The sequence below is a fragment of the Mesoplodon mirus genome (assembly GCF_964341445.2).
Source record: "Mesoplodon mirus genome assembly, chromosome: 17".
Lineage (NCBI taxonomy): Eukaryota > Metazoa > Chordata > Mammalia > Artiodactyla > Ziphiidae > Mesoplodon > Mesoplodon mirus.
In genome coordinates, this window is record NC_138993.1 from 4,483,121 (window position 1) to 4,499,676 (window position 16,556).

Genomic DNA, 16,556 nt, shown 5'->3' on the forward strand with positions numbered 1-16,556 from the left:
GGACTTTCCCCTGGGGCCTCCAGAGGGAACAGAGCTCTGCCAGCGCCTGGATTTCAGCCCCGTGGTAACATTTCACACGTCTGATCTCTAGAGCTGTAAGATAGTAATTTTGTGTTGTTTTAATCCACTAAAGTTGTGAAAATCTGTTACAGCAGCAGTAGGAAACAGTGCCCCACTGGGGCCGTGGTGATGTTTTTTTTTTAAATTCATGCTCATGCCTAATTCGAAATTTTCTGCTATTTCTTTTTTTTGAAGATGTTGGGGGTAAGAGTTTATTAATTTATTTATTTTATTTTTTGCTGTGTTGGGTCTTCATTTCTGTGCGAGGGCTTTCTCTAGTTGTGGCAAGCGGGGGCCACTCTTCATCGCGGTGCACAGGCCTCTCACTATCGCGGCCTCCTTGTGGAGCACAGGCTCCTGATGTGCAGGCTCAGCAGTTGTGGCTCACGGGCCTAGTTGCTCCACGGCATGTGGGATCCTCCCAGACCAGGGCTCGAACCCGTGTCCCCTGTATTAGCAGGCAGATTCTCAACCACTGTGCCACCAGGGAAGCCCTGTGGTGGTGTTTTGTACACATATCCTGCTCTAGCCTCATGAGTGGACCAGGCATGGGTCCTGGCCTCAAGCACGGTCCACCCCAGTCAGCCTGCTTCAGCCCTGATTCTCTGCTAGAATCACTGGGGGAGCTTGAACAGAAGATGCTAGGAATCACTGCAGGGATTGTGATTGGGGTGACCTACGAAGTCAGATGCTGCATGTCTGGATCGAAAAGCCTGTCTGGGCCAGTCGTGTTCTGTCGGGAAGTTTGAACTAAGACACAGCGCGTGTGCTCGTTTATCGTGGGATCTACCGCTGGGGTGTGGCCCAGGACCGAGAGGTCCCGGTGGCCATCGCAGGCCTGCATGGTTATTGTGGGGGATGGAGGGAGGCCGCAAGGAGCTAGAGGAAGCCAGCGGGCAAAGAAAGGCAGGAGGGCGCGGGGAGAGAAACAGGCGCTGGGCACGAGCGAGGCCCCGGGCCGGCGAGGCAGGAGGGTTGCACTGATGGCCCTGCGCCCGGTCAAGGAGCCACGTGGCCGGTTCACGGCAGACCCTCACAGGTGCCCAGGTGCCCCGTGCTCGCCGCCCAGGGAGGACGGGGGCGCGAGAGCCAAGGGTGCAACTTCAGAAAACGAGGATGGTTGTTAATTGGTGGTGGAGCAGCAAATTACTGATAACCAGTGATTTATTTATTCCTGTTTATTCACTCGGTGCCCCTGTAGGTGCAGCATACAGTAAATAAAGTCAGCTGGGTCCCTACTTAGAAGTTACAAAAGCATATATAATTGACGTCAATATGGTCGTACGATAGGCAACATGCACTTATGACCTGCCATAAACTCCCGCACATGATGAGCGACTCTACATTTTGGGTGAATCTTTAGTTTTTGTAGGTTTTTTTCCCACTGAGTGGAAATATAGGAGATGAGAAAAGGTATATGCAAAAAAATTTTTATCATCTAAAATTGTTAAGGAAAATAAGAATTTAAAAGAATGTTTATAAATCAATAAAACAATGTTTTTTTCTTTTTTTTTCCTGGGCATAAATAGATTTTTAAAATTTTTATTGGTGTATAATTGCTTTACAATGCTGTGTTACTTTCTGCTGTACAGCAAAGTAAATCAGCCATACATATACATATATCCCCTCCTTTTGGATTTCCTTCCCACTTAGGTGACCACAGAGCACTGAGTAGAGTTTTTGTGCTGTTTTCTAATTTTCTAATCATTCATCAGTTATTTTTAAAGTGAAGTTTTAGGGAAAGTATGAGTCTGTAATATTAAAATTCGTCTGTTACTGAGGATTAATTTTCAAGATAAAGTCAAAACAGAGGCTATTTTTTTATTCCTTTGAGTTTCTGACCATCATTCATAGGGTCCTGCCCACCCTGCCCCCAGCGCCTCCACCCCCAGATTAGGACAGGTGATGTACAGTCATCTGAACTTGCTGTAAGTGATACAGAGGGAGGCTAGACTTTGTCTACAAATGCCATCTTGGGGGAATCCCAAGGGGAACTTTAGGGATTTGCCTTGACCCTAGAGTGGTCGTACCTGCCTGAGCAGCAGACTTGTCCTGGGAGACTTGTCCTCCTGCCGTAATCCAGAGTGACTAATTCTCTAGTGGGTCTAAGGAAGGAAGAACAGACCAAGGGGCCAGAAGGAATTTCTTTGGTCTTTTCCAAAAAGGAAGACTAGCAATTGAGGGCCCGATTCACCAGATCATTCTGATTCTCATCACATCTATGGGGGAACAGTTCAGGGTCATGAGGGTTTAAATAACTTTACATCAAACAAGAGAACCTGGTCCTGGTACCAGATAGGCCTTTGAAGCCCCAGTGACTCTATGTAACTTTGGGGAAATCTTTAGGTTTTTACCAGTTACGGTGCTCCCACTACATCCAAACTAGACCCTTGACTTTAAAGGGCCAGAAATTTTTGTCAGAATTAGATATTTCCCAGGCTTTTCAGGGAATTGTTTCTTTTCAATGAAAAAATACTGCTTATTGGTATTGAGTATAAGAACAGTCATAGAAATGAAGAAGAGGAAATTTGTAACTTGAACAGCCTTATAATTAGAGAATAAGTATCAAAAGCTTTCAGAGCTTTGTCCAATAAAATAAAAAATTAGTGTTTAGTAGTTTTCAGATTTTTTTCCTTTGAGTGTTGCTAACTTCTAATATGAGTGACGGTGTGGGGAGGGGAGTGGGAGGGAGAAGGAAAGCCACTTTTTAAGTGGTTTTGGTTAATAGTGTGTTACTTGGCCTGTTGGCCATCTGTATGTCTTTTATGGAAAAATGTCTGTTCAGGTTTTCTGCCCATTTTTTGATTGGGTTGGTTGTTTGTTTTGATATTGAGTGTACGAGCTGTCTGTGTATTTTGGATAATAATCCCTTGTCAGTCATATCATTTGTAAATATTTTCTCTCACTCCATAGATTGTCTCTTCATTTTGTCAGTGGTTTCCTTTGCTGTGCAAAGGCTTTTAAGTTTAATTAGGACCCATTTGTTTATTTTTGGTTTTGTTTCTTTTGCCTTAGGAGACAGATTAAAAAAATTGCTGTGATTTCTGTCAGAGTGTTCTGCCTATGTTCTCTTCTAGGAGTTTTATGGTTTCACATCTTACAATTAGGTTTTTAATCCATTTTTGAGTTTATTTTTGTATATGGTGTGAGGAAATGTTCTAATCTCATTCTTTTACATGCAGCCGTCCAGTTTTCCCAGCACCACTTGTTGAAGAGACTGTCTTCTCTGCATTGTATATTCTTGCCTCCTTTGTTGTAGATTAACTGACCATAAGTGTGTGGGTTTATTTCTGGGCTGTTTATTCTGTTCCATTGATCTATGTGTTTATTTTTGTGCTGGTACCATGCAGTTTTGATTACTGTAGCTTTGTACTATAGTCTGAAGTCTGGGAGGGTGATATATCCAGTTTTGCTAATTATTAGAGAAATGCAAATCAAAACAATGGGATATCACTTCACACTTATCAGAATGGCCATCATCAAAAAGTCTACAAATAGGGCTTCCCTGGTGGCGCAGTGGTTGGGAGTCCGCCTGCCGATGCAGGGGACACGGATTCATGCCCCGGTCTGGGAAGATCCCATGTGCCATGGAGCAGCTGGGCCCGTGAGCCATGGCCGATGAGCCTGCACGTCCAGAGCCTGTGCTCCACAACGGGAGAGGCCATAACAGTGAGAGGCCCACATACCGCAAAAAAAAAAAAAAAAAAAAAAAAAAGTCTACAAATAACAAATGTCAGTGAGGATATGTACACTGTTGGTGGGAATGTATCAATAAATTGGTGAATTCACTATGGAAAACACTATGGAGGTTCCTCAAAAAACTAAAAATAGAACTACCATATGACCCAGCGCTTCCACTCCTGGGTTTATATCCAGAAAAAATGAAAACATACATGCACCCCAGTGTTCATAGCAGCACTATTTACTACAGCCAAGACATGGAAGCGACCTAAATGTCCATTGACAGAGAAATGGATAAAGAAGATGTGGTACATATGTACAGTGGAATATTACTCAGCCATAAAAAAGAATGAAATTCTGCTATTTGCAGCAATATGGATGGACTTAGAGAATATTATACTTAGTGAAATAAGTCAGTCAGAAAAAGATACTGTATATCACTTATATGTGGAATCGAAAAAATAAATGAACGTATCTAGCAAAACAGAAACTCACAGATATAGAAAACAAGCTAGTGGTTACCAGTGGGGTAACCACTGGGAGGGGCAAGATAGGGGTATGGGATTAAGAGATACAAACTGCTAGGTATAAAATAGGTAAGCAACAAGGATATATTGTACAGCACAGGGAATTACAGCCATTATCTTATAATAACTTTTAGTGGAGTATATAATCTGTAAAAATACTGAATCACTATACTGTATACCTGAAGCTAAAATAATACTGTAAATCAACACTACTTCATTGAAAAAAAATTAGTGTGTCACTTGGTTTTCCAGTAATGGAATATTGATATATTTTTCTTCAAATAATGACAGTTTAGGGTAGCAATTAACATTAAATCAGGAGTGCTTTTTCATCATTTTCCTTGATTAATTATCTGAGTGCTCTTGTTCTTATCAGCTAGTTGCTCAATTAAAATTACAGTGTCTTGCAATCAAATTCCTACTGATATTATAATGTAATTTTAATATAATTTGCTTTTAAAAGGAAATAGGGCATTTGTGACAAGGATGACGCAAATCCATTTCAATACCTCCCAGGCTGGTTTCCACTTCTTTCACCTCGTTCTGTGATTATAGCTGTCTTCCTTTTCCTTTCTTAAGAGTATGTCACAAGGAAAGGAGTTAGACCTTAGGTGCCTCACCTGCCCCAAAGTTTTTGGTTATATTTGATGGTACTAATAAGGTCATATAGAGAACTTAGCACAGGACAACACAAAGGAAAAAAATTACAAATTTTTTTATTAATCAGGGGAAATCATTGAAAATGCTTTGTATATATCATTATAAAAGTGATACCTCATACATACGGTTTTGTAGCCTATACTCAGTTGTATATAGTAAACATCTTTGTTGATTCTTCTAAGACATTTTTAATAGCTAGAGATTACTGTGTTATATTGATACAGTATCATTAACCATTATCTTGCTGTTGGACATAACCGTATGTTTCTTTGTCAGGGAGTCACTGTCATAATTCTTGTATAAAACTGGTACATACCTTGCTCGTCTTTTTTGGCACCTTTTTTTTTTTTAAGATTTCTTACTCTTATAGGTTATCAGACTTTCTCACAAAGAGCTAAGATCGTTCTTACAAATGGTATAAAATTTTGAGACTCCATTAATTTTAAACGTGAGTCTCTGAAAAAAAGTTATTACAAAATCTATTTTCTATTAATTTCTACATTGAGTACTTGTATAAATGAGAAAGAAATTGTTTTCTTCTCAGATTTTAATTAGTGATTATTATTTTTATTGCTACTCCTTACGGTATGTATTATGTCTCGTATCAAACCAAATGCCAAATCGTCACAAAAATGCTTCCTTGAGGGCTTGCAGTGTAATACATCTGCTCTATGTAATTGGATCTGAAATTCAGGGTTGTATTAATTGATTATACCAAGTGCAGTTCTAGTCAGAATAGAGATTTAAGTATTTTGAAGGCATGCACTGAATAGATTTCTTGGATGTTTTTAGCCAAATGGGATCTTTGAAGTGAAAGGGAAGATGTAGACACAGTATATGCAAGAAATAGATCATAAGTTCATTTCCATGCAGGTTAAGGCTGGGTTGAGGTACTTTAAGAGAAAACGTATGGATGTAGTGGACAGAGTTGACTGGAAGAAACAGCACGAATTTTTCAAAGTTTACTGCTTCAGTCTGAGATAAGTGTTTGCAATACTTGCGGATAAAAATAGGAAGCCAGTGAAGAGAGGTAAGAGAAATGTGTACTTAGGAAAGTATAAGGCACAACTCCGTCAGCCGTAGAACTGGAGGTGAGTGTAATAAGAGTCCCCCACAAAGGCAGGACTGTTGGGAATCCGAGCACTTACCGCCCCACCTGGAACATCGGAAACACTTCCTTACCAGAAGAAATGACGAGGGGGCCATTTCTCACTTCTCCTTGCCCTGGACGGGCTGCGACCTGGCTGGGTTTAAGTGTAGACTAATTGTCCAGAGCACAGGTGGAGCGCGGGCCACGTCCCAATGTTCAGTCACGCCTGCCGTCAAACCTCCCTGCTTTTGTCATCGGTGTTCTTCCCATTTCATGAGTTCGTAGGCTTATGGTAACGTGTCTTCAGTGACTTACAGGTGTCTTTCTGATGGTTGTGATTTGCACTGTTATTATCATCTAAAAACTTAGAGGGAAGATTTTCAAGGATTTTAATGTTGTTTTCTAAAGTTGTCCTAACCATGATCACTCTCCTCTCGGGTCCACAATTGTGATTACCAGCGTCCTGAGTTCAGTCGTGTTCCTCCTTGACGTCGCACCTTTCATAGGAGTAAACATTGTCTACTTCATTCTTTTTTTTTTTTTTTTTTGTGGTATGCGGGCCTCTCACCGCTGTGGCCTCTCCCTTTGCGGAGCACAGGCTCCGGACGTGCAGGCTCAGTGGCCATGGCTCACGGGCCCAGCCGCTCCGCAGCATGTGGGATCTTCCCGGACCAGGGCACGAACCCGCGTCCCCTGCATCGGCAGGCGGACTCTCAACCACTGCGCCACCAGGGAAGCCCTGTCTACTTCATTCTTGACTAGTCTTTTACACACGTTGTCCAGCAAAAAATTAAAATAGGAGACACATGGGGAAGGAGAAAAGCACGACTCATAATTGAGAGAAAGAGAAGTTAGTAGAAACAGGATCCACAGATGACTCCAGCCCGACGCTTCAGGAACTTAGAAGCCACTCCCGCCTGCATAACAGGAAAAGAGCTCAACAGACCGAAATCCACCAGCTTCTCTTAGATCCATCAGAGAACTGAGGTCACAGGACAAACTGCGGCCCCATAATTTGGGAAGACAGACAGATTCTGAGAATCACAACTTACCAGGATATAGAAGTTTTGAACAACACTCCCAGCCAATCTGACCTAATTGACCTTTACAGCACACTAAACTCCCACCTGCAGAATACACATTCTTCTAATGTTCAGTTCACATGGAATGTTCCTCAAGATGGGACATACGCTTAGCCAGAAAATAATACATTTGAAAAGATTAATACCATAAAGAGTATGGTGTTAATGAGAAAATAATTATAATAACCTTTTTAGATAATTCTCACATATTGGAAAATCAAGCAATAGCTTCTAAAATAACTCCTTGGGTTAAAGAAGAAATCAAAAAGGAAATTGCAAACTGTCTCTAACTGTGTGGGTAATGAACACACAAAATCACCAATGTATTTGTGGGATTGACGTAAAGAGGTGCTTAGGGGGAAATTTGTACCTTTAAATGCTTATATCAGAAAAGAAGAGAGATGTAAAATCACGAGCATTCCTCAGGTGAGCATTCAGGGTTGCTCGGCAGTCCTGCTGTAATTCCTTCGCTAATTAGTTTTCCCCGCCTGGAGATGCCCGTTTCACATCTTCTCTTTCCACCCCAAACTCTGAGCTGGTGGTTTGCTTATTTCACTGGGAAAATAAGAGCATTCAGGGGGGAAACAAACACCCGCCTCCTGCCGGACCAGCCCTCTGGACTGCCTGTGCACCAGCGCCCTGCCCACCCTGCTCTACAGTGCTGGCCCCAGGACCCACTCCAGGACTGGGTTAAGCCCCGTCTTTCCCGTGTCCTCCACCCCACGCCGTCCGCATCATGCCTACGGGACGTTAACATACTGAGACATCACCCTCAGGTCATCCTCTCCCCGTCGCCCCACTTCTTGCTCCCTTCGCAGCAAGCTTCCTTGGAAGAACCACTCCTGCCTTTACCCGCCTCCTTGTCTCTTGTCCCCACTGAAGTTCTGTTGCATCTTTTCCCGAGACTGTGCTTGTCAGTGTCACCCACAGTGACGCCCACGTTGCTAAGTCCAGTGCTCCGTCTCAGGCGTGTGGCCTGATGCCTGAGCACCGTTCGACCCCTGATAACTCCCTCCCCGTCCTGCAGGGCTTCCTTACGTGCCTCGGGCCATTACCCTCAGGGTGTCTCTCGCCTCACGAGCTCTTCTGTGTTCGTCTCCTTCCGTGGGGCCCCAGGGTGTGGCCACAAGCCCTCCCCTGCTCCCGGTCCCCAGGCCACCGCATCCGCCGTGGCCCGAATACCACCTTCACGCTGACGGCTTCCAAACGTACGACCTCTCCCCAGACCTCAGGCTTGTGTGTACAGCTGCTTACGGAAGCATCTCACGTGCAGCGTGATGAAACCGAAATAAGGATTTTCTTCTCTCTTCCCCCCCACGGAACGGTGCTCAGGCATCAGGCCACACGCCTAGCAGGTGGCGGCGCTGCTCTTCCAGCTGCCGTGGTCTTTCCCTTCTCTCCTCCTGCATCCTCACAATGTGTGCTGAATCCGCACACCCGCTCCCACCTCTGCTGCCGCGGTTCTGGTCCCAGCTGCCCCAGCCCTGCTGTACGGGGGCCCTGTGGGACCTGCCCGCCCCACTCGGGTCCCCCCACCGCAAGGCAGGGACATCCCTGTCTCCGTCCTCCTCCGCCGCTCGCCCCCTCCCTGACGCTGTCCTCACCCGCAGCCTGTCTCTGCCTGGAAGGTGCCCCCTCACCTCCAGCCACCGTCCGCTCAAAGGTTACCTTCTCAGAGAGGCCTTTTGTGACCACCTGAGTGTCACCCACTTCCTACCATATTCTCTTGCAGTTTTGTTTTCTTCATACCACTTGTCATGTGATGGATTGTCTGTTTATTTATTGTCTGTGTGGTATTGTCTGTATATAATAAAAGCTGTGTTCATTGCTGTATTTCTTCAAGTGACTAGCATAGCGCCTGGTACACAGTGGGCGTTTGATACATATTTGCTGAATAAGCTGAAAATGCGTAACAATCAACATCTGTTATCTTAGTTCTTATAAAATGCTTAGAAAGAGTATTGTAAACAAGTATACAAAAAAGTTCACTGTAGTTAACTCTGCGTGACATTTTTTACTTTTTATTGTTCTGAGTTTTGCAAATTTTCTACCATGAGCTTGTGTTGCTTTTATATACCCACAAAGACATTTCAAAGAATCACGCTGTATACTATGTTTTTTTTTAACTTTTATACATACTTATAAATACAACAAACACAAAAGAAATGAGTGTTAGCCGTTGTTGTCTTAGATTGGACTTTGGGCCGTTTTTCCTATTGTTTACATTTCCATATTTTCTACATTTCTTGTAAGCATGGATTACTTTCGTAGTAGGAAAAAAGTGAAACTTTAGAAAGGAAAAAAAATAACTTAGGGCCCAATAATTATGACATTATTTTATGGAATTCAGAAGCAGTTGGACTTTATTACAGACACTGTAATAAATTTATTTTTTAATTTTTAATTTTGAAATGATTTCAGACTTACAAAAAGGTCAAAAAGAGTACGAAGAATTCTCAAACTTTCACCCATGTATTATTTTACCTCATCTTTTCTTTTTCTCAGAAATTCCTCTCTTTTCCTCCTGCCCTGCTTTCTCCTCCTGTGTCCCCTCCTCTGTCTCTGTGTGTACATACATGCATACACATACATACAGAGTTCTTATACATACAAACACATATCTATTTCTATCTTTCTCCTTTAATCTGGAGCAGTTCCTGAGTCTGTCTTGACTTTTATGACTTGACATCTTGACATTTTAAGGGGAACCAGCCATGGTTTTATGGACCATTCCTTGGTCTGTATCTTCTGATGCTCCCTCATGACTAGATTTAAGATGTTCTCAGGACTGTCACAGAGGGTTGACACCTCCTACTCAGGGCATTTTACCTGGAAGCACACGTTACTGGCTTGTCCCGTAACTGCCCCTGTGAACTCTGATTGCTTGGTTAACGTTTTGTCTGTGGGTTTCTCTACTGTAAAGTTTTATCCCCTGTGTAATTAGTAAGTATCTTATGGGGAGACGCTTTGAGACTATGTTCTATCCCAGTTCTACCCAGCAGTCTTAGCATCCATGGATGATTCTTGGCCAAAGCACTTATTATTGGGGTGGTTACAGAATGGTGATTTTTGTCATTCCCTAATTTCTTCTGCATTTTATTAGTTGGAATTCTGATGTAAGTGCTTTCACTTCTTTCCCTGTTATTCATTCATTCATTCGTTTATTTACAACAGTATGGACTCATGGACTCTTATTCCATTGGATTATAAGTCATCATCTTGGTTATTTGTCTTAGTGCTCACATTTTCCCAGACTTGGCCAGGGGGACCCTTTCATGCTGGCTCCTGTGTCCTTTTGACATGTCCCCACCACTCTCTGAATACTTCTTTACTTTTTTTGAAAAGCACACCAAGATATTCTAAGCATATCTTGTACTTTTCCACCCTCATCCCTAGAACCAGTCATTTTTTCAAGGAGCCTCGTTCCTTTTAGTGGAAAACGGAAAGCCAAAATCGTGACGAACCCAAGATCAAGGTGCTAGGTGTACGGATTAAAATTTCTGAAGGACCTCGTTATGACTGGTTCCTTGTTCTTCCGAAAGGACTCTCACAGACACACTGATTGTTTCCCGACAATCCTAAGTACAACGGAAAATCCGCACATAATTTTGATGCTTTGGCAGTTGGGAGGCACACTTCGCGACCTGACACACTTGGACATAAGCTCACGGTGGTGCTCATAAGTCTGTAAATGGAGTCTTTGTCAGTCAAGAATGAATAGATGGTGCTTACCTCTGTGTGGTCTTCAATTCAAGTCAGAATTATTTTAGTTTAGCTATTATTGGACTTGCCACTGGAAGAGTGAGTACAATTAAGCTTTTCGAATAAGTTGCCGTTTGCAAAAACGCACGCTGTAATTGCAACACTTTATTCTTGTTCATCGGAAAATATAGTTCTTCCATTTCCTTCTCTTTAGTCGCTTGTCAGCTTCCAGCAGCTGGAAAAGATTAAGTATGCAAGTCTTCAATTTCTGTTTCTTTTTATAAATTGAGAACTTCCAATGGGAGTATAGTAGCAGCTGCATGTTTGTTTCAAGTGCGTTAAGCATCGAAGGTGAGGGGCCCGTGTTACTGACCCTTTTCAGCTTCCTTAGCGTCTAGCAGAGTGCGCTGCTCGGCAGTGCTTGCTGTGCTTTGAGAACGCTGCTGCCTCTCCTGCAGGGATTGTGCTGTGTACGCCTGTGCTCCTGCTGGTATATGCTGTCCCTATTAATTAGATTTCTGCCGACTTGAAGGGAAAAGGGTTCTTCTGGAGTTGCACTGGAATCTTTTGTTTTCTAACCATGAATGGGCAAGTAGAAAAACAAAAATTAGTTGGTTCCACTTGGACTGTGTCTGACGTTCTAAATAAACAGCCACTAGACCTGGATCTAAAGCATTCGGAACACGGTGCTTTGTCTACAGGTCATCCCGGTGAACGGGCAGGCATTTTCCCAAATGGGCTTCAGAAAAGAGTATTTCTGAAAGGTGTTACCGGTGTTTCCAGGCCCAGTCAGTTTGAAAACGAGGTGTGCTAGGGGCTTCTGCAGAATCCCAACACACACGAGTGTATTAAAGATTTTAAGATGCCCTGAGGCATAGATACATGTTTAATCCTTCTAGTCCAGCATTTCCCAAACTTACATGAGCAGGGAGCCTTTGTTGGCCGTGTCCCTGTTAACAAGGAAACACTGGCACAGGTTATGTGTTTTTATTCAAGAGATGCTGAGCCCGGGCTCAGCACGGACAGTGCAGAGAAGCAATGCAGATAAGGCTCGGCTCACACCGTTGAAGAGCGTCCGTCAACAAAGACAAGAACAGGGGCACGTGATGCGTCCTGTGACGGAGGCGTCCTGTGGGTACAGTGAGTCCCTGACATGTGAACAGGTCCTGTTCTGAGAGTGTGTTCGTAAGTCCAGTTTGCTCATAAGGCCAACAAAGCCTAGGGACCCAGCTAACACAGTTGGCTATAGTGCTGTACTGTAATAGGTTTATTTTTTCGGTACGCGGGCCTCTCACTGCCGTGGCCTCTCCCGTTGCGGAGCACAGGCTCCGGACGCGCAGGCCCAGTGGCCATGGCTCACGGGCCCAGCCGCTCCGCGGCATGTGGGATCCTCCCGGACTGGGGCACGAACCCACGTCCCCTGCATCGGCAGGCGGACTCTCAACCACTGCGTCACCAGGGAAGCCCTATAATGCTTTTCACACGAATAATGCATAAAAAACAAACACAAAAAATAAAACATTTTTAATCTTACAGTACAGTACCTTGAAAAGTACAGTAGTACCAGCCACATCATTGCTGCTTTTACACTTGGTTCTGGACATCCTGGGCTTGAAATAAAGATACTGGACTACTGTACTCTATACAGTACTGCACAGTAAAGTACACAGAAGCACAACCACTTGGAAAGGACGCACGCATGTGACAGTGTACACCAGACACGTGAACTAACTTACGTGACTGGACCTGGGAACGCATGTTCGGATCTTTGAAGGTTTGCAACTTGAAGGTTCGTATGTAGCGGACTTACTGTATTTGAGACCACAGAGAGGGGTCTCTGATCTCACAGACCCCAGTCTGCATCTTGAAGGATTGATTTTAAGTGTATGCATTTTTATTCTTTCATTCAAAACTCTTTTTGAGCACCTATGATGAGCCAGGCATGCCTTAGACCTTGGCGACTGAAACAGCAGCACACAGACCGAGGAGAGATCTCCTCTCCTGGATCGTATGTCCTAGTGGCAGGAGCCAGGCAGGAAACAGGATGAATAAGTACGGGTGTGTAACTTACTACGTGGTGGTAAGTGCTCGGGAGAAAAATATAGCACGGCAGGGACGGGCTGCGTGTGTGTTTGTTTACGTCTGTGAGTGTGGGCAGGAGGCGATGGCCGTTTAGCTGTAGTCGCTGGAGAAGGCCTCCCTTGGAAGGTGACCTTGGGTCGAGACCTGGATGGCCGCAGTGGCCCAGGCAGGAGGGACAGGAGGTGTGAGCCTGAGAAGGAGCGGGCGTGGCCGGCGCAGCTGAGCATCAGCAGGGGCCGGTGTGGTCCTCGTGGGACGTGGGAGGGAGAGGGAAGCAGGGGATGGGCCAGCAAGGCAGGTGAGCCGGGCCACGTAGAACCTTCTGAGCCGTAAGTGGCCTTCAGCGTCTTCTGAGCGAGGTGACTGCACGGATTCGAACCTGAGGAGGACTAGCAGGGCCTGTGAGCCCGTGGGGCGGGTTTTGGCAGTGCGTCCTTCTGGAGCCCAGAAGAGGGGCAGAGCTGAGGTGCACAGGGCCCCCCGCGTCCTGCTGAGAGCCTCAGGGGTGGCGCTAGGCTGCTGGGAGCCGTGCAGGCTCGGCGCAGCCGCAGCGTGCTGCAGGGATTTGAGGGTGGAAGGTCAGTCTGGAGGCAGAGGAACAAAGCTGTTGATGTAATTCGGGCGAGAGACAAGGAGGGCCAGAGCCGAGGGGTTGGGGGGCCCCCGAGGGGTTGGGGGGCGTAAGGGGCCGAGGTTTGGTGTCAGTGGCCCTGCAGGGAGGGAGCCGTCACGGGGGACTCTGTTCTCGCTTGGGCTTCTTTTGGGGTGGTTGGTGCCTTTCCACGTGGGGATGCACGTTTGAGTTAAGGTGAACATGAGTTCCTATGAGAACTTGTACTGGCTTTGAGATTCTTACAGGACATCCATGTGGAGATGGTTATGAGGTAATCACATGCACAAGTCTCGCTCAGGAAAGAGTTGAAAAGGCAGCAAACAAACATTAACTCTGGATGCCACGTCTAGTTACAGTATTTAAAAACATATATAATTTGTGTGCAGACTGTTTATTGAACAGACCCCTCACCAGAGAAGATGTACAGATGGCAAACAAGCACATGAAAAGATGCTCCACATCATATGTCATCGGGGAAGTGCAAATTAAAACGAGATATCACTACACACCTATTAGAATGGCAAAAATGCAAAACACAACACCAAGTGCTGACAAGGGTGTGGAGCAACAGGAACTCTTGTTCATTGCCAGTGGGAGTGCAGGACGGTGCAGCCACTTTGAAAGACTGTTTAGCTGTTTCTTTTTTTTTGTTGTTGTTGTTGTTCAAAGGTAAAAGCTTTATTCAAATATGTTTTACTAAAAGGAACCGTATTTTAGAGATTGATCTATACATAGGTTTGTTAGCTGTTTCTTAAAGAGCTAAACATCCTCGTACCGTAGAATCTAGTAGCCATGCTCCTTGGTATTTACCCGAGTTGAAAACTTAGATCCACACAAAAAGCTGCACCCAAATGCTTATTCATAATCACCAAACACTGGAAGCAGCCAGGATGTCCTTCAGTAGGTGAACGGATAAATAAAACTGTGTTACATTTAGACAATGGGATGTTATTCAGGGACAAAAAGAAATGAGTTATCGGGCCATGAAAAGGCACGGAGGAACCTCAAGTGCATATTACTAGGTGATAGAAGCCAATCTGAAAAGGCTCCATACTATATGATTTCAGTCCTATGACATTCTGGAAAAGGCAAAACTATGGAGACAGTAAAAGCAAGATCAGTGGTTGCCAAGATGGGGTGGGGTAAATAGCTGGAGCACAAAGGATTTTTAGGGCAATGAAACTACTCTGTATGATAACTATAATGGTGGATCCTGTCATCATATATATATGTCAAAGCCCATAGAATGTACTACACCAAGAGTGAACCCTAATGTAGACTGTGGACTTGGGGTGATAATGACATGTCAGTGTAGGTTCATCAGTTATAACACATGTGCCATCTGGTGCAGGATGCTGATAGCAGGGGAGGCTGTGTGGTGGGGGGGCAGGTGTTACATGAGAACTCTGCTTTCTGCCCAGTTTTTCAGTGAACCTAAAACTGTCTAAAAAATGAAGTCTAGTTAAAAAAAAAAAAAAGGTATCTCTGGGGAGAGAGGATGCAGGCGTGCCTTGTACACTCAGTAGGCAGTTACTAAATGTTTGTTGAGTGAATAAAGGAATAGCGTTTGAATTTGGAAATTCATCGTAAGAAGATACTGATTCCTATCTTGCTTGTTAAACTTTCAGAAATGTTATTAATTACACTTTAAGAAAAATTGGGAAGTATGTCTAGCACTCACAAGCATGAAGAGGTGATCCATAGAGAAAAATTTAACTCAGAATTCAACATGTCGATTTTTAGGGAGGGCCAGAGTCAGCACTGTATACCGAGATTTTGAAATATGAATTAGAAGAAGTGAATGCCATTGGAAAGTTGTCGGCACCATATAAGATGCTAACATTTCCAATTGTGAATGAGGTAAAATCCTAAGTTTAGAAAGCAACATGATTTATTGAATTACCTTGGGAAGTAAAAAGAAACCGTAGGTCCTGAGATGTTTATACGTAAAGCATGCAAAATGAGAGAGTAGTTTTTCCTAAAGAAGTTTAATGGAAAGCAACTTGTGGGATAGCTCATGTAACAATCAAGTAAAAATTCTATACTATTTTGGGGCATTTAAAAATTCTACAACTTTGGGTCAGTCTCAGATATGTGTGAATATTCCTAATAAATTTTGAAAAATTCTACAGGCCTTTGACTGTGATACTTTATTTTTGTGATCATTTGCACAAAACCCCACGTGTTGAGATTGGAGTTTGGCTTGGGTGAGAATGTGGGTTCTGACCAGGTGGCCTTCCCCATGCATTCCTTCTCCAGGCAAACACGCTGAAGACATATTTGGTGAGTTGTTTAATGAGGCCAACAACTTCTACATCCGAGCAAATTCTCTTCAAGACAGAATTGATCGCCTTGCTGTCAAAGTCACCCAGCTGGATTCAACAGTGGAAGAGGGTAAGTAATTGCATGAGAGCCGTGAGCTGGAAGTGATGCGGCCGGGACGGGAGTGGTTAATCGCAGGGTAATTCCTGCTGCTTCCTTGGGGTCCTATGCTCTTACTTCATGTTGTCTTTTCCTAGAAGAACAGTGAGGGGGAAGACCCACAACATGGGGTTAATTAGTAATTAAAAGAGTCCTATCTTGTCTGCCTTGTGTGCCACACTCTCTTTTTAAATAAACTACACATGTAGTATTTGTTTTAAAGGACTCTTTGAATGCATTCAGTATTAGAAGTCCTCATGGAGGTTATTGGTAGTTATTGTAAAGATAATTTCTTACCTAAAAATCCAGACTCTGTCCAGCTAAGGGGGAGGGTGAGCTGTCACCTGATGCTCTCCTTAGGGCCGACGCTTCTCAGTCATGTGGCTGATCCTGCTGGTTTAACTGCCCAGAAATAGTGTTTACTGAAGGCCTCTAGGCTTCAGGGTTTTAGAACAAAGTTAATATTGACAGGCGCTGTGTAGTTAATTGATGGTCATACCCTGAAATTGGGGTAGTTTCAACAAAATGAATATTCAACAATTCCTTAAAAAATTTTTCCACTTGCTGTCTCTTTTGAACAAAAGACTGAAATTAGACTGGAAAAAATCTGTCCCCCCAAATCAAGATGTGCCATTTTC

At 44.0% G+C, this 16,556-nt stretch overlaps 1 protein-coding gene across 2 annotated transcripts in view; it reads left to right on the top strand.

The window, feature by feature from the left end:
- Positions 1–16,556, top strand: part of WASF3 (WASP family member 3) — a 92,424-nt gene that overhangs the window by 54,392 nt on the left and 21,476 nt on the right. For both annotated transcript variants that reach the window (XM_082601910.1, XM_082601911.1), the window contains exon 4: positions 15,757–15,891. In XM_082601910.1, the coding sequence (XP_082458036.1) occupies positions 15,757–15,891 (135 nt within the window). The remainder of the gene's footprint in view (positions 1–15,756; positions 15,892–16,556) is intronic.